At 40.5% G+C, this 23708-nt stretch overlaps 1 protein-coding gene across 5 annotated transcripts in view; it reads left to right on the plus strand.

Annotated features, from left to right (window-relative positions):
* LOC118166082 (connector enhancer of kinase suppressor of ras 2-like) overlaps positions 1-23708 on the plus strand; it is a 182454-nt gene that overhangs the window by 49326 nt on the left and 109420 nt on the right. For 4 of the 5 annotated variants that reach the window (XM_035324688.1, XM_035324690.1, XM_035324686.1 and 1 more), the window contains exon 2: positions 12668-12831. In XM_035324688.1, the coding sequence (XP_035180579.1) occupies positions 12668-12831 (164 nt within the window). Of the gene's footprint in view, positions 1-3231; positions 3296-12667; positions 12832-23708 lie in introns of those variants that run through there. The other variant, XM_035324689.1, reaches the window with a different exon arrangement.

The raw sequence follows: 23708 nt of genomic DNA on the forward strand, positions 1-23708 counted from the left end.
GGTAGCAAGAATAGGGCCCTCCAAGATCAGACCAGAATTTTTTATTTTATTTTATTGAGTTTTTCAAATACCCGTGTGTGCCCAGAGATTCTGGGGGGAATCTTCTGGGAAAGTCAGTACTACAGTTTCTACAGACCTCAAATATCTATCAAGCATCAAACTACAGCTAAGTCCAGTTAATTAGATTGATATTTTAAAAGGAAATGTGCTTAATTTGTCAAGCTACGTAGTCTAACTGCTGTGGCAATTATTAAATTAAACATAAGATGCATCTTAAGATTTCCTGTAATTGTCAAGGACTTAATTGATCTCTTAGGACAACATATCAAAATTAACTCCCTACGACCTTATGGTTTTGTTGACCTCTTCTTCAGTTTGCTCCTGGATGTATTTTTATAAATTGACCACCAGACCTATTGGAGGTGGGCTGGGCTAAAACCAGCCGTGCCTGGTAGAAAAGGGCCCGTTTGTTGCACTCCGTATGGCTCACACACTTCTTAAAATTTGCTGTCGTAACTTGTAGCAGCTTTGTGCACTGTAATCATCTTTCAAAAGCTTCTCACAAGGGGTGGTGGACCAAGGAGCGCCCTTTGGGGCTGGCCTGGTGGAAGTGGTGGCAGTTCCTGCCCCTTGCTCTACCCCTGGGCCACTTGTGCCCCGGAACACTTCTTGCCCTGTCCCCTGCCGGCTCTGGTTTGTGTGTCTGTGCTGTAAACTGGGTTGGAGCACGTTCACCTGCCGCCCGTCACCTGCTGGGTTTTTTTCCGAGCTATTGTTCAGACGGAGGCGTTCCCCAGCTCAGCTCAACACGCAGCCACCGAGACATCTGGAGGTGGCAGCGAGTGGCGAGACGCAAAGCACAGAGACCGCCGGCGGTACCGCGCCATGGTCAAACCGGAGCTCTGTCACGTGCTGCCGACAAAAATGAGGAAAAGGGAAAAAAAAGGCTGAGCTTTGCTTCACCGTTTGCATGCTTCACCTTCAGATTGCTGCAGCCGGCTGAGCTGATCCCCTGTGCTGCCAGAAAATGACGAACACCAGCGCAGGGGGAGAGGAGAGGGTTGTTTGGCAGCAGCATCGGCTGAAATCGGCTTACATCCATTATGGGACTGCACCTTCAGTGGCACTTTTATACCTGAAAAGATAAGAAATATGTAATCTCTAGAAGTGCAGTTATCACATCAGATGCTTGAAAAGTAGAAGCTGCCGAGAGGCAGTGAATGAGGTGGTGGCTGAGGGGTAAGGCAGGCATACGGCGTACGAGCCTTACAGAGGAGCAAGGACTGAACGCAGCACGAAACCATCCTGGCTGGTCAGGCGTGGCATTTCGGGTGGAATTGGGAACTTGTTTGGCAAGATTATCACAATACTTAGAAAAATGAAAGCAGTAGTTTTAGTACGTGGGGTTAGTGTATTTTGGTTTAGCATGTCTTATTAAATTATGAACCACAGTTAGTATGGTGTTAGCAGAAAGCTTAAAGAAAAGACTAGCCCTGCATGGGGAGGAATATTCAAAGTATAGAATCAAACTGCTTTAACTCCAGCATTTCTAGTAAAAGCAGTCATATAGCTAGTCCCTGTCCCATTATTTTGGTTACTCGTATTGGAGAGGGAGGCACCGCTTACAGTAGCGTAATTGTCATCTTCTCCCTCAACTAATGGTGATTTCTTTCAAAGCAGGAGTGGCCAGAACAGCAGGAAGCCTCTCTGCCCCTCAGAAGTACAGGCACTCAGTGAAACATGACGGGGATGGCTCGTGCAGTTGTGCAATCAGACAGATCCTGAAGCCCTCTAGAGGAAATACATTTTTTTTCTTTTTTTTTTTAATGTTCCAGTCTCTGCAAATGACTAAAGTAAATCAAGGGCATTTAATTTTTGTGAATCATTTTTAATGTGATTACAGGTACCTGGTTTGAGTTTTAAGTTAGAATTTGAAAATTGATAGTAGTGAGTAAATAGCATCTCACTAGCTGTGCCTTAAAGGACATCATAAATTGAATTTTCCTGGTCCCAATTATACATTTTTAGGGAAAAGAACCACTGTGAACAACACTGTCAATTAATCTACATTATCAAGTTACTTATAAACTACATCTAAGAATGTAACTTTATCTTCCTAAAGGACAGCCAGGGAAAAATCCTGATTCAGTCATACACAGCTGCTGTGTTTGAGATCAAAATGGCATTATGGTTACTTTCTGAAAGGCTTTAAATTATTTCTTACAGAGATTGTGAAATAAATAGGGGAATGTGACGGTAGAGATGTCTTATGTAGAGTTTTGGTAACTTTAAAGCATTTAAAAGCAAGAATCACATCTTGCGTGTAGAGCAAAATAATTGTATGCATTTTCAGACTGAAAATTACCAACAGTTCGCTTTTGTTTCAGTGAAATTATGTGCTTACTATTGAATTTCTAAAAGCTAAAAAATAATTATTTTTTTAAGTAGTGGAAATGCAATAGTGCAATTTGAAATGGCTTCACACAACGGAATCCATTTCCATCATTTTTATGATGTACTTGTTTTGCTCTTTGGACTGAGCTAAGGTTCAAGTTACAAGAATAGTTCCTACTGGTGTATTTTATTTTTTTTTAATCCACGGTGATCCATATATCTATGGCACCTGGAAAAGCATACAGTTCTAGCACAACTGTAACTAAAACTACTAATCAAATCCTCTTATGCCATAAATATGCGTCTGCTTCTGGCTGAAACGAAGGCAGAAGTTGCCAGCTTTCCCCGTGCAATCCACTTACGCAGGTGTTCTGGGCTTCCACTTCCAGCTGGGTAGGGAGCAAAATGTAACTCGCTGTTTGCTAAATCCTCTTACCGATTAAGCAGCCTGAAATTCTGCTGTGGTCTGTAGAATCAGCAACCAAGTTGCATTTGCCCTTTGCCTTCTTTTGACTGAGTATGCCGGGGGCATCCTGTGGCATGAACCGCCCCAAGGAGCCCTGCTCAGCCAGTGCCAGGAGCCTCCAGCAGCTCTGCCTGTTTCTAAGCAGCTCTACACCAGCTGGGGGCTGAAATCCCCTCTTATAAGGGGTGTTATAACTCACATTAAAGCTTATCAAGTTGAGTTTTTGTTTTCACTATTGCATAAGACAAGGCAAGAGACCGCCCCTCGGAGCCTGGACGGACCGAGCTGCAGGCGGCTCGCTGCGAGCGGCCACGTTGCCCTGAGAAACTGCTGGGTGGCAGCACCAGAAACACCGATGGCAGTGACGGGTGGCACAAGGATCCGTCATGTCCTATGAACTGAAGCTACAGTTGTTTCAGACCATATTTCTAGATGGTCAGAAAAAATGATGGTTTAGAAAACACTAATTACATAATTTAGAGAAAAAACACTTTGTAAATATGAAAGTTGTGTCTTGTTCACTTTTGTCACCTTTTTAGGTCATCTCAGGCTTCCTTCCCTGCTTTTTTCTTGTCATACCTACTTTATTTTCTACAGAAACCTATAATTGTTTAATTTATTTGTATACTCCCTTCCCAGTAACTGTTCCTGTGTTATCTTTGCATAGCTTGGTCCTGCACGAGCTTCCCCGCCATGTGCTGGGGCTTGCTCCGAGACACCTAGAGGACATCAAAGCACATCTGTCAGCCTCCTGCCCACACCTGGGAAAGCGTGGTGACAAGAGCAGGCCTCTTCCTAAGCGTGACTTAAGGAGCTGCCTAACCTCAATCGAGCTCCATTAATTCTCTAATGGCTTTCCCGCTTTGCTTCTCTGGCGGAGGTGGCAAATAGCGCGGTGAGCCAGAGGAGGTTGCTTGAGGGTGTCCCTGGGAGATGACTGCAGGAGCACTACAGCAGGCTGCGCCCTAAGCAGGCACGAGGAATGTCCCCAGAAATGGTATTTTACGTTGTGCTGCTTTTGCTTAGTTAGAATTAATTTCTCCAGCTCTGTTAATGCAGGACGTTGCTCCGGGTTGTTGGTTTAGAGTTCTTAGCAAGGTAAACATTTGCCTTTTCACTGGCAGCTGTTCAGAGGTTTTATGGACAGCTCTTCCTACTTACATTGCTATTACAGACCTTCTACTCCTTGCCTGATGTTTTAAGTCACCAGCTGTAACTGTTTTCTCATGAAGAACACAAAAATAACTAGCAGTGGCTTGGAATCTGTCTGAGTTCTCGTTTGTTCTGTTTTTGGCAGCTTGGCCTGTAGAGCTGCAGCAGTAGTTAGCTCTAGATGGAATTTTGCAGTACTTCCACTTGGATGCTGCTTTGTCAGGTGCTGGTCCTGTCCTGAGTCCCATTTTTTTTGCATGCTGCCATATAAAAAAATGTAAGCATCTTAAGCATTTGAAAAAAGTAGTAGCTAAAATATCTTGGTGTGTGATCTCCTGTGGTTTTTAGCTGTTCTGTAAGCACTTGCTTTTACCCCCCCACACACACCTTTTTTTTTTTTTTTGCTTTTGTTACTGAATTACCAATAACTTTACTCTTTCAGAGAGCAGATGAGAATTTTTTATATGTTGAGCTGTAATCATATTTTATTCGTGGCCTTTTGGCGATACATTTCTTTGTAGATATGATAAAATTATTGCCAGTTTCATGTTCACGGAAGTATTTTATTTTGAACAAGCCATGGCCAGATCAAATAGCAAAACATTTAGAATTTGGAATTAAAAGGCAAAATAACTGATTTAAAATGTAGTAATATTTTTCATCATGTAGTCAAAGCCAGAGACTTAATCTGTCTTAATCTGGTGCTGCATGAAAAGTGGTAGTAAATAATAATGCCCAGCCCTCACCCTGTCCGAAACCAGCCGTAATACATTTGTCTGGCGTTGCCATATAACATAAATTTGTATAATAGAACTAAGTAAATGCAGGGAAAGAGAAAACCTTTTCTTTAGTGGGATTTATAGTTTGATTTTTTGTGTGCGTGATTTGTTCCCATTTGGCTAGTGTTGCTAGTGTTACACCATGTGTAACAGCAACAATCATATTCCTAGTTTGGGAATTTCCTGACAATTAAGTGACAGTTCCTGCCAATTACCTGACTCCTAGCTGAGCCAGCCACTGATTGCTGGAGCTAATTCCTCCAAAGCCCTTATGAGCCTGATTTGAGGTGACCCAGACCTTCACTGCCACCAGGACGGCACAACCGAGAGGCGTCGTGCCATGAGGTGGAGGATGAGAGGTGCGTGTGAAAGCCCAGCTCACAAGTAATTGACCAACAGATGCTGCCAACAAAGCTGCTGAATATCCCTGAAAAAAAAAAAACAAAACCTTGAGTCCCAGCCTTCTCCTTACCTCCTGCACCCATCTGAAAGCAGCTTCCCCACACCTTTGGCAACTACGGGAAGAGCTTTGGGAGGAATTACCAAGCCCGTGTTTGCTTCTTGGATTTGTGTCTTGCAGGTGTTTGGACTACTGCTTGTGAAGTAGGTCCTAGAGTCATAGTTCCTGGAGAGATTGTGCAGAGCAGAAACCTCATTTCATTGTGCTTTTTAGTATAAAGGCATACGCTGGGATTGCCTTTCTTTTGGTATCTAGAAGTTTTAGTGAGATGTGTCCATGAAGTCAAACCAAGAATTAATGCATTTTGGCACTGAGACATCTGTAGCACATTTGATTCTTCCATGTCAGCTCTCTTACCACCACTCAGCGTTGTCAGTGTTAGCATTTGCTGACAAAATGCGGCCTGGGGCTTCTGGCTGTCCTGTTACAAGTTTACTTGGCTTTGTGGGGAGAGCTTTGCAGTGGTCTGTAGGCCTCAAGTTTCCCGTTTGTTTTTCCATGCTTTGTCTGAAGTTGTTGTTCTGGAGCGTCTGTGACATTAAATTCAGTTCATATTCAAAAACACCCAGGCATAATGTAGAGCCCTATTGCAAGCTTATCGGAGATGCTTTTAGGGCAGGGTTCATCGCACCCAACTTTAAATGTCTGCCCTATTTATTTATGGCCTTCTCACTTAAGAACTACATAAAAAGACTACATAAAATTAGTTTTTATAGTTTGAATATGTCTGGAATGACGGCTGGAACGGTGGTCCTACACCTGCTGTCTCATCAAATAGCAATGACAGCAAAGTGAAGAGCTGTCTAACGGGGCATTCTTACGGTGCAGCTTCTGAAAAGCCGGTGTTTTGGCAGCGGTGCCAGCTTTAGCAGCTGCTCTTTCACCCAGCAATGTTTGCCACCCCCTTTGTGGCAGCTCGCCAGCTGCTGAGGGCAGGCGGCGAGGTTCCCGGGGCCAGGCTGACCCAGCTCCCTGCACAGCCCCCGTGGAGCTGGGCGAGGTGTACGGAGCGGCGAGGGCGAGTGGCACCGCGCTTTCTGCAGCTACGCTTCTGGCAGAGGTGGTCAGCAAACCCTGCCCCTTGAAAGCAAAGCCATGTGTTACGTGAATCCAATGCTGGAAATAGATGCAACGTCTTGCCTTGCGTTTGGCCAAGGCGTTTCTCTTTAAAACCAATGTAATGCGGCAGGCTCAGCATCCAAGTGTTCTCGGCCTCGCTGCAATATGGAGGCACGCAATCAAGCAAAGAGGAGGTTTGGCTGCAAGGCTGCTGCAGCCTTGCTGGCTCTTCCCGCTCCTTGTTCAGCCATGCTGCTTTGGAACTGACCAGAGGCTGCTGTTGTCTTTATGTCAAGGAGAAAAGGCAAAGACAAACTTGTATTAGCACAGTTAGCAAAACTGCTTGGGTGTTTTATCACTTTTATGGGAAGTTCATCAATGACAGCGTTAGTGACATTTCTCGAGTTTAATGTTGCTGTGAAGGAGCATGGTCTTGCTTTGAAAATGTGATACATTCCCTGAGCATGACACTTTTCTTCCAGAAACGTCTTTAAGGTCAGGTCTAGTTCCAGCAAGCTGATGGAAAATGCCGTTTATTACTCCTGTGATTATCCTGCGGCTCGGCAATGCCTGTCACTTCGTGGGGAAGAAGTAGAATGTCTTCCTTCACTTGCTCTTTTCCCTCATAGGTAATGAAGGCAGAACTATATTAAGTCATTTACTTCATATATACAGATGTCAATTTAGGGGTGATGGCATAATGTTACATCAAATTTTGTAAGTGGAGCCGTTTGTTCATTTGTTATTAATATTGCCTGACACTTCTGCTTATAAAACCCTCTTTTCAGGTGTCCTGAACTCTTAAAATATTAATGTTTCAGCACTGCTTTTGTCTTGGTACTATAGTTATCTTGGGAAATTGCTGCCAAAAGGAGCAGGCAATTAGAGATGCTGAGATTATGGGAAAGCCTGTTGCTTTGGCCAGGCTAGAAAGAAAAAAAGTTACAGTGGTGATGTATTCCCTGGGATTTGCATATGGGATTTGCGAGGATGCCTTGTGCTGCCGACTGGTGCCGTGTGTGCCCGTAGTGACACTGGGGGATGTGGGGGGGCCAGTCGGTCCCTGGGAGGCACACACCCCTTCCGAGTGCCCGTCCCACCGTGGCTCCTGCTCGTGGCGCTCAGGCAGCAGAAGGCTGCCTGGATTTGCATCGAAAGCACCCGTCTGTGTGAACGGTGCCGTGATGGCATGGAGGAAACCTATCCTGGAAGCACCACTTCAGCATGCTGTACGTGCACAGTCAGGCATCTAGAGGTCATATAATCCAGAACTGAGATTTTTTTAAAGAATATTCATAATTTTCTTTTACGTCTATTCCTGCATTCATGTATTGTGATGTTTAATGCAGTTTTTGTATACAATTTTATGATCTGAATGCTATGGTATAGGTCAGGCTTGTAACAAGTAGGCTTAAAGGCATAAGAGGCATGAGACTCTAGTTTTTAGACAGGCTCTAAAGTTCAGGCCTGAAATGTTCCAGGGCTGATGTTTCAGGGTGTCTCAAAGATGTTCCCTTTGTCTCTTTTTGAATTGTGGGGTCATAAAGATCACTTTTCCAGGCCCTCTAAAGATTTTTTTTCCTCCTGGTAGGGCTTAAGAACAAGCTGGTATTTGGGAGTGAGCTTAGTGTCAACATGGTCCTGAGGACTATGCCTTTCCTTTTATTTGGACCGACTAATTCTTACGGAGCTTGTAATGTCACGGACAGAAAACAGCCACCTGATTGTCTGCATTGTCAGAAGTTACGTAAGGACTGGAAAAGGTGCACTGTGCCTAAACCCTGTGTAATAATCCCAGGTATTTCTGACCAAGAACCCCCACAAATTGCCGTGTGTTCAGTAACGTTACACTTAGCAAGCTGCCTGCGTTCTGCACCTCCTTCTCTCTGTGAGCCAGCCAGTCCGTTTCTTCCAGATCTTTTGAGGTAGCTGCTAAAAGTTGCTTTACGTAGAAAATATCAAATGATTTCAAAAAAACTATTTGTTTTCTGTAACTGCTGCTACTTGGGCTGGGCTGTTAGATGCTCTTGGGCCCTGGCTACATTAAAGCAGATCTGCAAATGCTCACTGCAGTTTGTGAAAGGAGAAGTGTGTGATGCCTTCCCCTGCTAATTACAGAATCACAGAATAGTCTGGGTTGGAAGAGACCGCCAAGATCACCGAGTCCAACCTCCAACCTAATGCTAACATTAGCTAATTAGCTAACTTTCAGCACAGAAATCAGTGTTCCCTTTCTTCCAGATAAAGAACAGCTAATTTTCTGGACTTGTGAGCTGCTTTGCCTTGGAAGAGAAGCCTTTAATAGCAGCAGGTCCTGGTGCATTCCTGTTTGTCTGAGACGTCTGAGGTCACTCGCAAAAACAGGGAATTGAAAACCTGTTTTTTTCCTTAGGGCTTCCAACCTGCCTCAGCAGGATCCTCTCAAAGCATTTGTCAAAGCATGTGCTCCTGGTCCTCTGCCTTTTCCTCCTTTCTTTGCAGTTTGTCCTTTTCTGATCCGTGTCACCCAAGGAGGCTGAGTCCAGCCCGTGCTCGGTGGAAGGCCTGGATGACCCCGCTGGCGCACAGCTGGCTCCGCAGCCCGCTGGGGGTTGCCGTCCTGTTACAAAAAGGGCTGCCTTTGCAGACAAACCTGGTCACCATTTGCATTTGCCTTGACTGAAGGACGCAGAAGCTTTAATGGATTCCTTCCAGTACCTAGCACAACAGTACTTTAAGTTGAATCTGTCCCTGTTTCCCTTTTTGTTATTTTTTTTTCCACAAGCCACCGTCCCGTAATGACGGATATGATTAGTTTTATTAGCCTAGTGCGATACCTTCGTAGGAATATTAATTTGCTCTTTCCAGGTCAAAGGCAGAGCAGTGTAATCCCGCTGAAGAAACTGAGATCTTTCCACCGATCCCAGGCTCTGTCCTTTAGAGCCTGATTCCACAAGCAGTAGTGTCTGTACTTCACATTGCTGTTGTGCGTAAGCATTTGTGCAGATGTGGTTTCAGTGTCCTGCTGCGTGCTTTTCACTTGATTTAATTTTTATTTTTAATTGGGAAAAGTGTTAAATATTTTCAGACCTTTATTCAAAATATTTCTGTTTTCTTTGCCAAACCGGCTGTAACCGTACTTCCGAATTTCATCGCATAAACCGCTCACGGAGCTGTTCTCCTTCTCTTTCATGCTAGACCCTAACAGCAGAATGAGCAACCTTGCATTTTTGTAAGACAGCATATCGTTTTGTACACCCTCTTCTGTCAGAAGAATCAGCTCAGGAGAGCAGTCATGTCTGTGACAGGCTGAACTGGCAGGGACCTCTCCCGCGTGCCGTGCCTGTAACCCCTCCGCTTCACAGCCAGCGTTTTGTTGAGCCAGCCAGCTGTCTTCAGTTCTCCCCTGGGAATAATGGGGTGGTATGAACAAAACCATCATTCGGTCAGGAATTTTTAGGATGGATGAGAAAAACAACATAATCGACAGTAAGTAACAAAAATCCATTAACACATATGAAAAGGAGAGGAGAATAAATGTAATTTACGGAGACACTTATGAAAAATTGAAATCCCACATTTTTAACTTAGAAATGACTTTTCTTTTGTGATGGCTCACGCTCGACTAGGTTATTTTTACCACACTTCTCCCCTGTGAGAGCTGCCCTGTCTCTGTAATTTGACTTCCTACATAGAAGGCAACAATGTGTGCTTTTTCTCCGCTTACTTTTGTACAGTTTTTGACAGTGTCCCTCTCTAATAGCAGAGGGCAAGGGACAGATCTTTACATAACATGTGAACTCTGTTTGTGCTTTTAATTTAAAACAACCCTGATGTTTGCTGACATCAATGGCAAGATTCATTTTAATCTCGCTGGGCCTTGATGCCCATAATATGCAGCATCTCTTTTGTACCGCTGGCTTGGAGTTAAAACCTAAATCTGACTTGAGCTAGCTCTGTGCAGAACTTTTTTTAATACATGCTGCTTTGCATTGTTGTTTTAATGATTCCTTTTTTTCTTAATTGTGCAGATCAGGAAATAAATGCTTTAAAGCTCACTGGCTTTTCTTTTCCCCAGCCCTTTCTCCCCGCCTTTTTGCCCCTCCCTTCTGTTTCATGTTTCCTTGATTTAGGCATTCTGCTTGCCTAATTTTCAAGATCACAGTTTGCAGTAAACATGTCAAAGTTTTTCCTCTATTCTTTGGATCCAGAGACCAAGTTTTCCCAGTCCATCTGGATGGAATAAGTTGTCTTTTAATTAAAAATGGAAGGAGACAATGGAACAAATTTCCATTCATGGAGGCTAAATTTCAGCCTTAAATTAAAGCGTGCATGTTTAAGCCATTTCCCTTGAATTATTGTACTGCACTGTGAAGGATATGTTGGGTATTTATGTTTCTGAGGTGAGGTTTGTAAGAATGTGCAAAGCTGCAAGCCGCTGTGTTCCCTGCCTATTTCTGATGCTACGTAACTTGGGAATAGAGATTTAATTTTATTTACCTACATATAAAACAGGGTTAATGCCCCTTACCACTTTGTAGTTATGAATATTAACTAATGTAAGCCTTATTTGTAAACAGAAATTGCATTGAGAAAATTGCATAAAGAGCACTAATGAGGCCTAAGTAGCTTGAGGAAGTAAATACTCCATTTGGCTCTGGTGAGTCAAAGCGAGCTCATTTTGTACTCTTTCTAATTGAATCTTTGGTATTTTCATGCTAAAAATAATCACGACCATGATCAGAAAGGATGAAAGTACTGTTAGCCAAGTTCTTGCTTTGTAAGGCCTCACCCCGAGCGTGAAGCCTTGTATCGCGAGGCGAGGAGCGATGGGGCCCAACGCGTGGCTCCGGGCAGGCCGGGCGCGGCGGGGCCGATGTCCCCTGGTGTGGGTGTTCCTGAGGTGCTGTCACGCTACGAGGAGGCCGCGTCCTTTAAGGATGTGTTTCTGGATTCTGCTGCCAGCTGCCATACTGCTTGCACCATTAAGTCAATGCCTTCGGAAGGTGCCCTGGGGAGCTATTACAGAGCAGTCTGCATAACACAGTTTTCATATTTTGCTTCTGTCATACATCGTCTCTGGCGTAAAGGCACACTCCATACGTCTGGCGACACGCTTTTCATAGGATGTCACATTCATCTGGTATTTTTTAAATCTTTCCAACTACAACAAATGCTTATTTGTAGCCAATGACATTTTATAAATTAATTTGCTTCATTTCTGTTCAAAATTGTCACTGAAAGTGTTATCAGAAATGAAACTTTTTCTGATGAGTTTGTTTACGGAAAGGAGTTTTAGGCAAGTGTTCACTAAAAGCAAGCCTGAAATACATGGCTTTGGGGATTTACCATGAAACTTTCTGGGGACTATTCTTGAGCAAGCAGGGAACAGCAATGTGTAACAGCTCCAAGTTTCAGATGTTAAACAATGAATACAGAAGTTGCGGTGACCAATTTTCAACCAATGCAAATTGAAACACACTTACATAAAACCCTTCATTAAATCATTTACAACCACGAGCAGATGCGGAAAAGTTGTTTCCCGTTTGCAGGCTGTTCTGGAATAGCCCAAAGGCTTGGGTGGCTGTTAGAAACAGGCTGCTGGATTGAGTGCTAAGGTCAGCAACAGCGTGACAAGGAAACCGTTCCTTTTTCTGGACAAAACACAGCTAGATAATGCAAGTCTTATTCATGACCACTGGATAATGATCTGGTTTCCAAAAGCTTTCACTCCCCTAGAAAGTGGTTTGGTTTTTCTAAGTCATCCTATAACTTTGTTATTAGACATTTATCGCTGGATGCTAACTGATCCTAGCATTCGATAAGGCTGTGCTGTTGCATATTAGTAACGTGTTCAGCTCATATTTTCTAATACAATGAAATAGGCTAATTGTATGATATCTAATTAAATCACTTTATTAGCTAAGGTACCTGTACCTTAGCTAAGGTACTTTATTAGCTAATGTACCTGTAAATAGAATAATGGATAGCAATACATTTCTCAGATATTTTTGGTGAATCTTTTTCATCCTCATAATTCATTTAGCATTCTTGTACTAATTGAGATGAATATGTTTCTGGTTATCATTACCAATATGTATCATCTGATTATCCCTAATACCTACCATGCAGGCTTTAAATTAGTGTTAAAATGTTTAAGGATGTTGAAAACAATGCGAGTAGCACAAATTTTGGGGTTTAGAAGCCTGAGGTGTACTACTATGTGAGTTGAATTATATTTTTCTCTTTTCCATAATAGATCCAAACAAGGAATTATACTTGTATTTGGCAGAAATTTCTGTATTTATAGATTAAAGAATTATTATTGTTTGTCTTCATTCTCTGAATATGAATTGTTGGCGTTGTTTTTTTCAATAGGCCTGGATGATTGCCTCCAACAATACATAAAAAATTTTGAAAGGGAAAAGATCAATGGTGAACAGCTGCTACACATCACTCACCAAGAGCTTGAGGAACTGGGAGTCACTCGCATTGGCCACCAAGAACTGATACTGGAAGCTGTTGATCTGCTGTGTGCATTGGTAAGTGAATTTTTCCATCACTCATCGTAATGACCTGGGTTTATAAATTTCCAAGCCAAAATCAAAATAATGTATACTAAACTCTATTGCTTTATCCTTGGACAGAGACAGTGGCTTTGCCAGATTAAAAGGCAGACCTTAGAGACTTCTTTCAGCTATAAAGGAACTACATGTATCCATTTTATGATTGCATGTGATGGTCTTTTATTGCTCTTCCTCTAACTTCCCAGGTCCTGTATTCAGATGCTGTTGACTATTACTACTGACATCCCTATGGTTCCGTCATTATATGCCATATGCCCCTGTACCCCACTGACATTTGCCACGCTATCCTAAACCAAGTAGACTTGAATGTTTTAACCATGCCAATGTTCAAAAGGATTGGACTAAAGAGCCAGAAAGTAATCTTAATTAGACAGGAAGATTGTTTAAAATGAGCTTTAAGACAAGATAGGAATCATAAGATTGACTTTATGCAAAGTACAGCCAGGTGTTGATGCAAAGGTTTTTTTAGCAACCTGCAAGTATCCAGATTTTGAAGAAAACTTTTTTTTTTTTTTTTCATATAACAGGTCATTATTTGTTAGCCTCTGAACAAAATGTGTGATATCAGAAAGTGTTCTTTTTTCCTTCTATTTAACTCCTACCAGCCTACCAGCTAATAAAATAGACTTAATTCTAAGGAGGAAAAAAAAAAAAAAAAAAAGCTTGCCTTTGTTAAAGTAGACAGGTTTTTGAAAATATAATTAAAAAATAAAAAGTAAAATTAAGTAGGTAAATTATATGTGACAGTTCCAATATTTTCCTTCTTTATCAGGAGTCCTGCTTTTGCACAAAGTAGCTTATCTTGTGGAATTTTGATAAGATAAATTGTCTCCAGCAGGGAAACTGTCACTTAGCAATAAAATAGAGAACAATTGCCTCAACAATGCACTTGATGCTATAGAGGGAAAAACAGTATCAAGTACCTTTTATTATATGTGTGCTTCCTGCAAGTACCCCTAATTACATTAAATACTTAATGTAACTTGACATGAAATTCTATGAATTAAATAATTTGTATGTCATAATACATTAAAAAAAAAAAAAAAAAACACAACAAACATAAAAATATCAAAACCAGAAAAATGCTTATGGCCCTGATACAGACATACCCCTAAACTGGTGTGCACTGCATAGCCCAACAATTTTTTTTGTTTTGGAAGCCTTTAGAATCAAACTTAGAACTTTTTAATTTAAATCATTGCTTTCCACATAAAAGGAACCTAAATATCCCACAGCGTTACATTATTTTATCCAAAGATCAATCCAGTGCTCTTGCCTGTCAGACATAGCAAACCCAAGAAATTTCCTCTGGAAAAAGGAAATTTCAGCCAAATGTACCCATTAGGAGGACCCTTGCTGATTTCTTTCCATTTTTTTTTTCTTTAAATAATAACAACAACAAAAGCCACCCCATACCTCCTAAATGCTGGCCCCATTGCAGGTGAGCAGGGCAGCTCTTCTCTTACTGTGCCGCCTCATGACCTTGTTATTTTTCCTTTTAAAGCAGGGATGGGGATTTTCCAGCTCCTGGTATCATTTATTTAGCCTCCTGCCTTTAAGCCCTTATCCTTCCTTCCTTTTACTCTCTAAAACTACTTTTTTTTTTTTTTTTTTTTTTTTCCGCTTCTGAATTTTTATCTTCCTGCCCATTCTGTGTCTTTCTGCTGAGTGAATCGAAGCTGCCTGCGGCTCTGCTCATGGGGCTATTCTCTTGCCTCTGACATCTCTTCCTTGCTGCTATGCACAACACGTTGCTCAGTCCTTGCAGCTTCCAGCTAAACAAGGATCACAAGTAAAAGTTTTACAAGATGAATAATATGTCTATTTTTATTCTGTAATAACTTATAGGAGTTTAAATCTTAAAAGCACGACGAAAAGAAATCTTTTAATTCTTTTAAACGATAGCAATAATGGAATGGCAGGATATCTGAAGCTGCCTTTATTACCACCTGAAATACACGTCTGAAATATTGTAGTGGTGCGCTCCATCTTGAAACGTTCATGCGTTACTGTACTAGAGTTTGATTGCTGCTTTAGGTGATCAGTGAGAGTCATGGACTGGAGTTTGTCACTGTCATGGATATTTAATATGCTGGGTAGTATTGGAAAATAAAAGCAAAACTTATAAAAACTTATAAAAATACAGGGAGCTGTGTCTTGCTAATGGAACAAGCACTGTGCAGGAACGAGCATAATTTCTGGAAATTTGAAGACGTTATTTGAATCAAAATGTCTTAAGGAGCACTAGTTTTCTGAGTTACGTGGTAAACAAACTTAAGGTAGCTTAAGTGCAGCCAGGGAACAGCCCCAGCCAGTGCGATACTCGTGCATTAATGAACTGTGTCTGTCTGTGTATGGGCAGTGTGTACCAAGGAAGTGTATTTGCAAATTCATATATGCACATTTTCAAAACCTTATTTTTTCAAAACTTATTATGAAAAAAATGGAAAGGAAATGTCAATTTAAGCCATCTGGTGCAAAACGCCATGCGCGGAGGGGCGGTTGCGGCAGGAGCAGTAAGCAGCTCGCGCTCTCCTCTTTGCCTCTGCCAGCACCACCCAGCAGGGCAGGCGCTGCCAGCCGCATGCTGGCCGAGCATCCGCAAGGCTGTGCACACTGCTTGCTCCCTGTCTCGCCCACGGATAGCTGCACTCCTGGCTGCATCAATACTTGTCAGTACTGCTTTGTGCTCTGCGGATCATCCACTCGCTGGGCCATGTCAATGTGCATTGATTTTTATTTTTTTTTTCTCTACGTGGAATTCTAAATTGATTTCTAGTTGGCAATTGGCAGTGTCCAAGTTACGTGACCTATTTCTTACAGGCAGTAATAGCGGGATGTTCTACTCCATCTTAGCTAGACGGGTTGCATAATGCTTCAAACAGAAGCTACATGTACTGTAGAAATCTCTCAGGTAAGCTTAGGCTCAGCGATGCATCAGAACTTCAGCTGCACGTTGGTCATGGGTTTAGCTGCAGAACAGCTACGTTGCTTCAGGAAGCCAAGAGAAATTTGACTGTCTTGTCTCAGGCTCTGGGAACACGCTGAAAGTGCGTGTTGTGAAGCCGTGCTCCCATATGCACGCCCTAAGGGTCTGGCTGTCAGCCCACTGGCTTTTGGGGAAAGGGGGGAGAGTACTTGTGTGGTTGGGGTTACACATTAAAGAGCAGTACCTCTGCTTCTGTCGGTGTGATGCAAACCATTACACAGCATATACACAACTAAACGCTCGTCAGAGCAGGCTCATCAATAATGAGGGCTTCTAAGAGCAAACGTAAAACAAAAAATAAAGGAGGCACCTCTGTTTTTCTTCCCTGTCCTAAACATATATTCATTAGACTCAAATGCAAGCTATTGAAGGCACATAAAATATAGTAAAAATATAAAGTAATATAATGTCTTCATTAATTGATCCAAACCATTATCGATCGTATTATTATTTCTGAGTAAAATCAGAAGAGAGGTTAGTTATAATATACCAAGTAATATATCGAGGATAGTAATTTTTCTTCTGAAAGCTGAATTCAGAGCTTTCTCTGTTCAGACTTAAGAGAATCCTCTATAGAGAAAATTCTCTTTTGGAAGATGAGCTGCAGTATGAAAGAAGGCAGCACAAGAAATGTAAACAGATACAAGTATTTGATACATCCAAACAGCAGAAGTAGCAATATGTTGATATCGAAGTACACATATTTACCTTAAAAATTAAATAATTTAAAATGTTAGAATCTGGTGGTTTTTTTTTGAAAGGGTAACATCGAGGGGCAAAAGATGAGAGCATCTTTCACTACAGGACAAAGTATTGGCATTTTCTGGGGATTACTCAGGGCTGAATTTGTGTATTATGGAAAAGTCATAGGTAAGCCACATTTAGTTTCAATTATTTGACCATTCCACAAAGATGATGTTGAGTACTGTTTTAATTATGAAGATAATTGGAAATGATGGATGTGGTGAAAAAAATCATCTTGAAGTCCTTTCACACTATTGTGGTCAGAAGCCGCTCTGCAATTATTTATTTGAAGTGCCCTAAATAACATCTGTGAACTAAAACATGCACGCCATTTAGGATTGGGACTGTAATGGAATTAACACTGAAATGCTAACCAGGCTGTGTGCTGGAGGACTAGTTGCACAGAGGCATTGGCTACCTGAAGTACTAGTAGTAGGGCCTGAGGAAAATAATTATTTGAGGGACAGTAAGAAGAAAAAGGAGTAATTTGGGGGGGTCAACGTGGGTTGTTGTTCAAATCTATGCATTTAAATTTAATTGGGACGGCTGGAGTCACTATGTTGTAACAGGCCATACATATTAAAATATAAACCGTCTGGTAGGAAGAAATACTTTGATAATGAATGGAAGAAAGATGAATGTGAAGAAGAAAAGCATGCTCAAAGATAGATTGTACTAAAATAATTAAAAATGCTGTTAATTCATAGGCATTCAGCTAGTGAAATTCCGTGCTGTGGTACCATTTAAGGAGAAATAAAGATTAGAAAAATTCTCTCTGCAGTTCCTGCAAAGGCTAGCAGCCCGAGCATGACAGTTTTCCCTCTAGAAGGCAAAACACTCACCTGTGCATCAACACGGCTCTAACAGCTGGCGCGGCTTTAATTTGCTTGTATATTTACTGCTCTTTTAAAACTGTGTATGAGATGTAGCTACCAAATCAATATGATTCTTTCTAACAGCTTATTAGGCTTATCTTTGACCAAAAAAAACCAGCAATACTAGTATTTTATGTTGGTCAGACTGAAAGCAGTTGGCAGGAGTTTATGGTGAGATACACCATGCTGAAGGTGACACAGCCAGCCTTTCCTAGCTGTCTCTGCATCTGTCAATGAGGTTTCCTCTGTATTAAAATTACATATAAAGTTTTAATCATTTTCATCTTATCTTCAGCTGTTTTATTATTATTATTTTATTTAGTTTGTCAATGCTGTGAGTATACTGGGAAGCATTTTTTCTTCCTTTATCTGATGTGTAATCAAATTTCATCTTTAAGTCATTGGATATGTCAGATGCTCATTCTCCCCTCTACCCGCCCCCCAATATTTCAAAGGTTAATACAATTATTCTAGAGTGAATTCTTCATTTTATATATGGATGCTTAAATAGATGGAAATAAGTCATCTTTCTTCTTCCGAGATGGAGATACTCTCTCTCCTCAGTATAATGAGGAGAATGGCACATACATTATTTCTGTCTATACACACACATACGCATCCAGAAAACTTTATTAATTTCACTTGGAAGAGAAGTTCAACTTCTGGCAGCCCTGTGCTGTTTGCTATGCTGTGCCAAACTATTGAATTAATGCTATTGAGCGAGTTAGCTAAGTATTCCACATATTAGAAAGGATGTATCATCTTTTGCTTAGTCTAATTAGCTGCTTCATTCTTCTTTAGGCTTTCAAGTCAAGCAGTTTGGGTGATTTTAAGGACTGCATGTTGATTTGTAATTTTTTTTGTCGTTTCAAAGTGTGTTGCCAATTCTTGCATTTCTAAAAAATCTATTGTGATCAAGTGCTGACAAAAGATAATTAAGTTTCTACAGACAGTTCGCAGCAGGCTAAAAATATCTTTGTTCATAGGTATTTTACACATGCACACGTGCATGCATAGTAGTAGCTTTGTCTTACTGGCAAGAAGAATCAGGGTTTTGCTGTCCTGGTGCACTCGAAAAGGAAAAACCCTGAGTGCAGCTGTGTTACTTGTGTTGACTACTCAGCACAAACAAAACCCTTTAATTTGGAAATCACCCAGTGTTCCCTTACCAGAGGTAAATGCAGCTACGTAAATTGATCTAAACAGAGGACAAGGGGGGAGAGAAGTCTTCCTTGTGACTACTCTGCGCTTCCAAGACTACACCTACACCTGTGTGCCAGAACAGAAACTAGTTGTGCATGGTTTCCAAGCCTAGTTCTTGCACAGAAAGAATGCTTTGGAGTACTGGAGCGGTACCACCAACAATATTAAATTTTAGTAAGTAAAATTTTCAAGTCCAAACTGAATTAAAATGTCATTTCGTACCTCATGATAAAACACTTTGCTACATTTCTACAGTGCTTTTAACAACATTAGAGTGTATTTGATTAACGCTTTCCCCAAAAAGAAATCTTGTAAGAGATTTCCATCAATGCTGCCACAAGCATTAATCTGAGATAAAATAGTGCTTTACACTTTATACCTTTTTTCACCTTTTTTTTTTTTTTAATTTCTGCATATTTATGGGGGACTTCTTGCTGAGAATGCATTTATGTATTTACACAAGGGCCTGAGGAAATGGTGCTTTTAATTTTTTGTAAATACAGACCAAGTACAGGAATAAGAGCCAAGTGTAGACCAGCTTGAAGGGATGAAGCTTCAATTCAAGCTGCAGTGAGGGAGTTTGTTGTGCTATCCTTTTTAGGTCTCTTGGGCTTTTGTTATGTCATTTTTTATGTTATAATACAAGTAGCAGTCCTGTCATACAGAACTGGCCAGCTGTCATAGCCTCTTTTTTACCAGTTCCTGCTTCTGTATAGAACCCCATAGTCTACAGAACATAATTTCTTTGGTAAATGTGCTTTCCACAACAGCACTGTGTTATTACATGGTATTTAGCACTTAGTAACCGTTTCTTTCATTTGTGTGTACAGGGGCATTGATTTGGCATTTTCAGAGCTTTACACACAACATGTACTGATTCATATAAATGTATTCAGCAAAGGCAAGTAATGTTAAACTTTTCATGAAAGTGGCATAGGGAACTGAATCTTGGCCAAGGGCACTGGGGTGAGTACTCCAGCCCTGGAGAGCCATGGAAATACAGCAGTGGTTCTGGACTGTGCGGAAACACTGACCGAATACGGAACTGTAAATCTAGTCAGACGTTTTGGTTTGAAATTGGCTGTGGACTGTATTTAAGGCATGTTTCTTTTTGGTAGGTGCACTAAATTTTGGAGTAATAACTTTTTCGTAGTAGAATATATTGCAGCTTTGACAGTGGGAGCCCATCATTCTTCTGCTCTTTATTGGCTGATGTAAAACGTAATTATTGTTTGGTGATGTGTGTCCACGTTAATTTACTGAGCTCAGATGTCCTTATGTGCACTGGCTTATAAAAACAAGACTCATTTCCCTGGCTTCAGATGGTCTTTATCCTTCTTGTTTCATTTTGTGTGTGAGAGGGGGGAAACTAGCAGTAACGAAGGGTCCTTTCAGAACCAGTAACTTCAGTTTCATGTTCGGTTGCTTGTATGCTATGCATACCTATTTGACCCTTACAGATACACGCTCAATATTAAATAATGCTTCCTACTGACATCATTCATGCAATAAAAATGGTTGGAAATTGTTGGCCTGTTGCCAACAGGCCAACAAGACTTAGAAAAGTGCATGCTCCCTTTAGTGAAGTATGAAAGTACAGATCTTGCTGAGTACCCGGTGATTTCATGAAAACACCACTTAAACTCCCTCCTTATGCACAAAAGAGTTAAACCCTAATTAAGGGGATCGACTGCTGCAGACAGAGGCAAGGCAATCACAGAAACCTCATCTGCTTTGACAATTACGTGCTCTTGGGTGTTACGTGCTCTTGGGCACTCCCAACCTTTGGTAAAGTCTTTCAATACGATGTGCTAAGTTCACAATTTCAGCAGGATAATGGATTTAAGTTATTTACCAGAATATATTATGAAGAAGCATACACTTGTAATGCGGCAATACCAAGAAACGTACCGATTTCTGACAAAGCATGAAAGCCCTCTGTTCCAGAATTCATGATTTTAGAAAAACACATTCATTTTCTTCAATACAACCTATTTAAAAATAGCATTTCTGTGTTTGCAGTGTAGCTCAAAAGAGAAGAGATACCATCACTGAGCACTCCAGAACCAAGAACTTTAACTGGAGCTTAATTCTTTTGTACGGAAGGATGAAGTACGCAATCGCAGTAACTTGTTTGTGGTGTGCCAGCACTGAAAGCCTCAGAGCTCGAATATACAGGTGGTGAAAGTCAGTTCATTGACTGAATCCAGCTAATGGAATATTGATTCAGACCTAGGTAATTACATTAAATAGTTGGGGAAAGCATATTGGATTAAGGGGGTACAGGGTGCTATTCTGGGAGCATAAAGTGAGGATAACACAAACTGTTGCAGGAAGAGAGAAACTTGTCCGCATTAAATGAAAAGGATACTATTCCACTAATATCAAATTTAATTTAATTTTCCTTAAAATAGCATAAAAGCTTAGTGATGTGCTCAGAGTCTTAAATGTCAAATAAATTGTTGTCTCAGCATTGGTCTGCGTGAAACACATGAATTGGAAATTCTTAGTCTTTTAATGAAAAATAACTGAGCTACTACTTATGTGATGTTTAAAAGCATTGTTTAAAAACAGTATTATGAATATTTAAAATTATTATTATTTTTTTTTTTTTTTTCTAAGGCTGTAGCTTTCTTCATGGGAAGGATTAGTTCTTATTTAGTGCTTATGTATCTCAATAGCAAAACTTTTTCCCTTGCAGAAAGCGATAGATTTTTTTTTCCTTAGGGTTCTGATTTGAAAGCCATCGTGAATGATGCAATGCATGTTACATTGCACAGGTAGCAATATACCACAGAAATTTGCAGTGGGAAGAAAGTACAGGGAATACATGTAAGTCAAGAATGATTGTTTTCCGTGATGGGGAGAAAAAATGAATAATTGTTTTTCTCACTCATAAGAAGCAATTTGTTTCATAAATACAATTTCATGATATTGATGGTACTAGTCTGTTACAATATCATTTGCAATAAGCTGCCTGAATTCTTGACTAATTTTCTGATCAGTTATGCATAAATTATATACCTGTGTATATACACATACCCAGGGAGTTGTTGGGTGGAGTTGCTCAAATGGTCTTCACCAAATTCATGAGTAAAAATTAATTTTATGTCATATTGTCATTGTCGTTAGTTCAAAGGAATCTTGCTACTAATTTATTGTCTGAATTGTCATGGATAAAATTTTTTACATGGAACTACCACTTTCGCAAGAACCTAAGATAAAAATCTTTGAAAATACCAAGTGAAATGTTCAGTTCTGACATTATATTTCCAAAAGACAAGCCTATCATTTGTTCTTTGAACTTTGAACGTTTCACTGCTGTTCAGAACTGTAAATTTGTGTGATGTACTACATCTCTTATCCTCTGTAGTCTTGCACTTGTCTTATAATTCATTTTAAGAGATACTTAAAGAATCTTAAGAAACCCAATAACTTCCCGTTATTGGGTGGTTGATTCTTCCACAGAACTATGATTATTGCTAAAGAAATACCTAAGGTTAATTGGTCACAAAATTTTAGTGAAAAAATAATAACGGTTTGTGGTTCTTGAATAGCATGCTCCACATTTGTGCCTTCATTAGGTTTTGCTGAGAGGGATGGTGAACACATCTGAGGGTCAGGGAGTGCTGGAAAGGCATGGTATGGGTTTGAAACATTCTGTCTGTGAAGTAAAGCCAGCGGAGTTTCATGGATTTGCAACAGGAAATTTAAAGAAAGATTTGGGTGTAGTTTAAATATTCCTAAAAAAAGATGTAACGTCTTGGCAGGAACACGCAGCACGGCACGTGCAGGGACACAACCATTGCAAGCATGGTCACCATTAATGCAGGCAATATTTTGCTCTCATTTCTAAAATCCTTTGGTCTTGTTTATTTACCACTGTACCCCCGGTCAGCTTGTTGTGCATAGCACATATGGAAGAGGTCAGGCCATCACAGAGCTCTGGCTTACATTTGGTTTTTAATTGAAACCATATGCAGATCAGGCCTTACTTAATACTGAAGTAAAGTCATTGGAATCAATTTATCTTGTGATGTGAAAAGAAGCCACAAAATACACCAACTTTCCTTCATCCTCTTTGGTCTTGATTTTGTGCATATCAGAAAAGAAACGCTGCCACCGCTTTCTTTTCTTGCTGGTATATTTTCTGAGAGTCAACATTAAGCTGTTAAATATGCGTGGCTATCAGCTTGCCATGGGACAATGATGTATGGATGGTGCAGAACGGTCAGTTTTATGTCAGTGTGTTTATGAGAGAGTTTCATTATTTCGTACTGTTGTAATACTGTTTCGCCCAGAAATGAGAAAATATTAAATGCATTTTAAAATGGAGATTTTTTTTTTTTTTTAATGCAAATTCACTTCCAGGGGAGTTTATATCCCAGCCCTTTGTGAAGTTGGAGCAGAGCAGAAAATGTGAATTAAAGTACAGCAGAAGAGCAGTGAAGAACTGCTCAGAGGCATGCTGCTCAAGTTCAAAGTGAAAGTAGTAAAAGCATCCTCTCTTTGAGTTAAACTAAAGTACTATTTTAAGCATAGGTGAGGTTCAGTCTCTTCTGGTCCTGAAAGTGAAGGTTCATTGCCCGCAGAGGAATAACTCTACTGATGGTTTAGAAGAGAATGTCCATGCTCCACTTCTCAACTGAATTGAGAGCCTTCTCTCACGAAGCTTTCTTTTTGAAAGTTTTTGTGAAGGTGTACATTATAGATGAGTAGCCGTTTCAGTGTCTTAGAACATGATTCCAAGTGATATAATGCAACTGACACTTGAAATATATTTAGTCCTATCCTCTTGTTCCATTTGTAATGCCAAACCATTTCATTGTACCAAATATCCAAGATTTTTTTATCTAGAAAATAAAAAAGTTGGTTTTAACTGCATCTTGCTTAACAAAATCTTCAAACACCGTTCTTTCCCACTATTGCTCTATATATAGTCCCTGCTACATACCTCCAGTGAAGGTAATAGTTTTAAATATTTATTAAACAAATATATACATTTATGATACATAGTAAGG

This window comes from Oxyura jamaicensis, chromosome 4, assembly GCF_011077185.1.
Source record: "Oxyura jamaicensis isolate SHBP4307 breed ruddy duck chromosome 4, BPBGC_Ojam_1.0, whole genome shotgun sequence".
NCBI classification, from domain to species: domain Eukaryota; kingdom Metazoa; phylum Chordata; class Aves; order Anseriformes; family Anatidae; genus Oxyura; species Oxyura jamaicensis.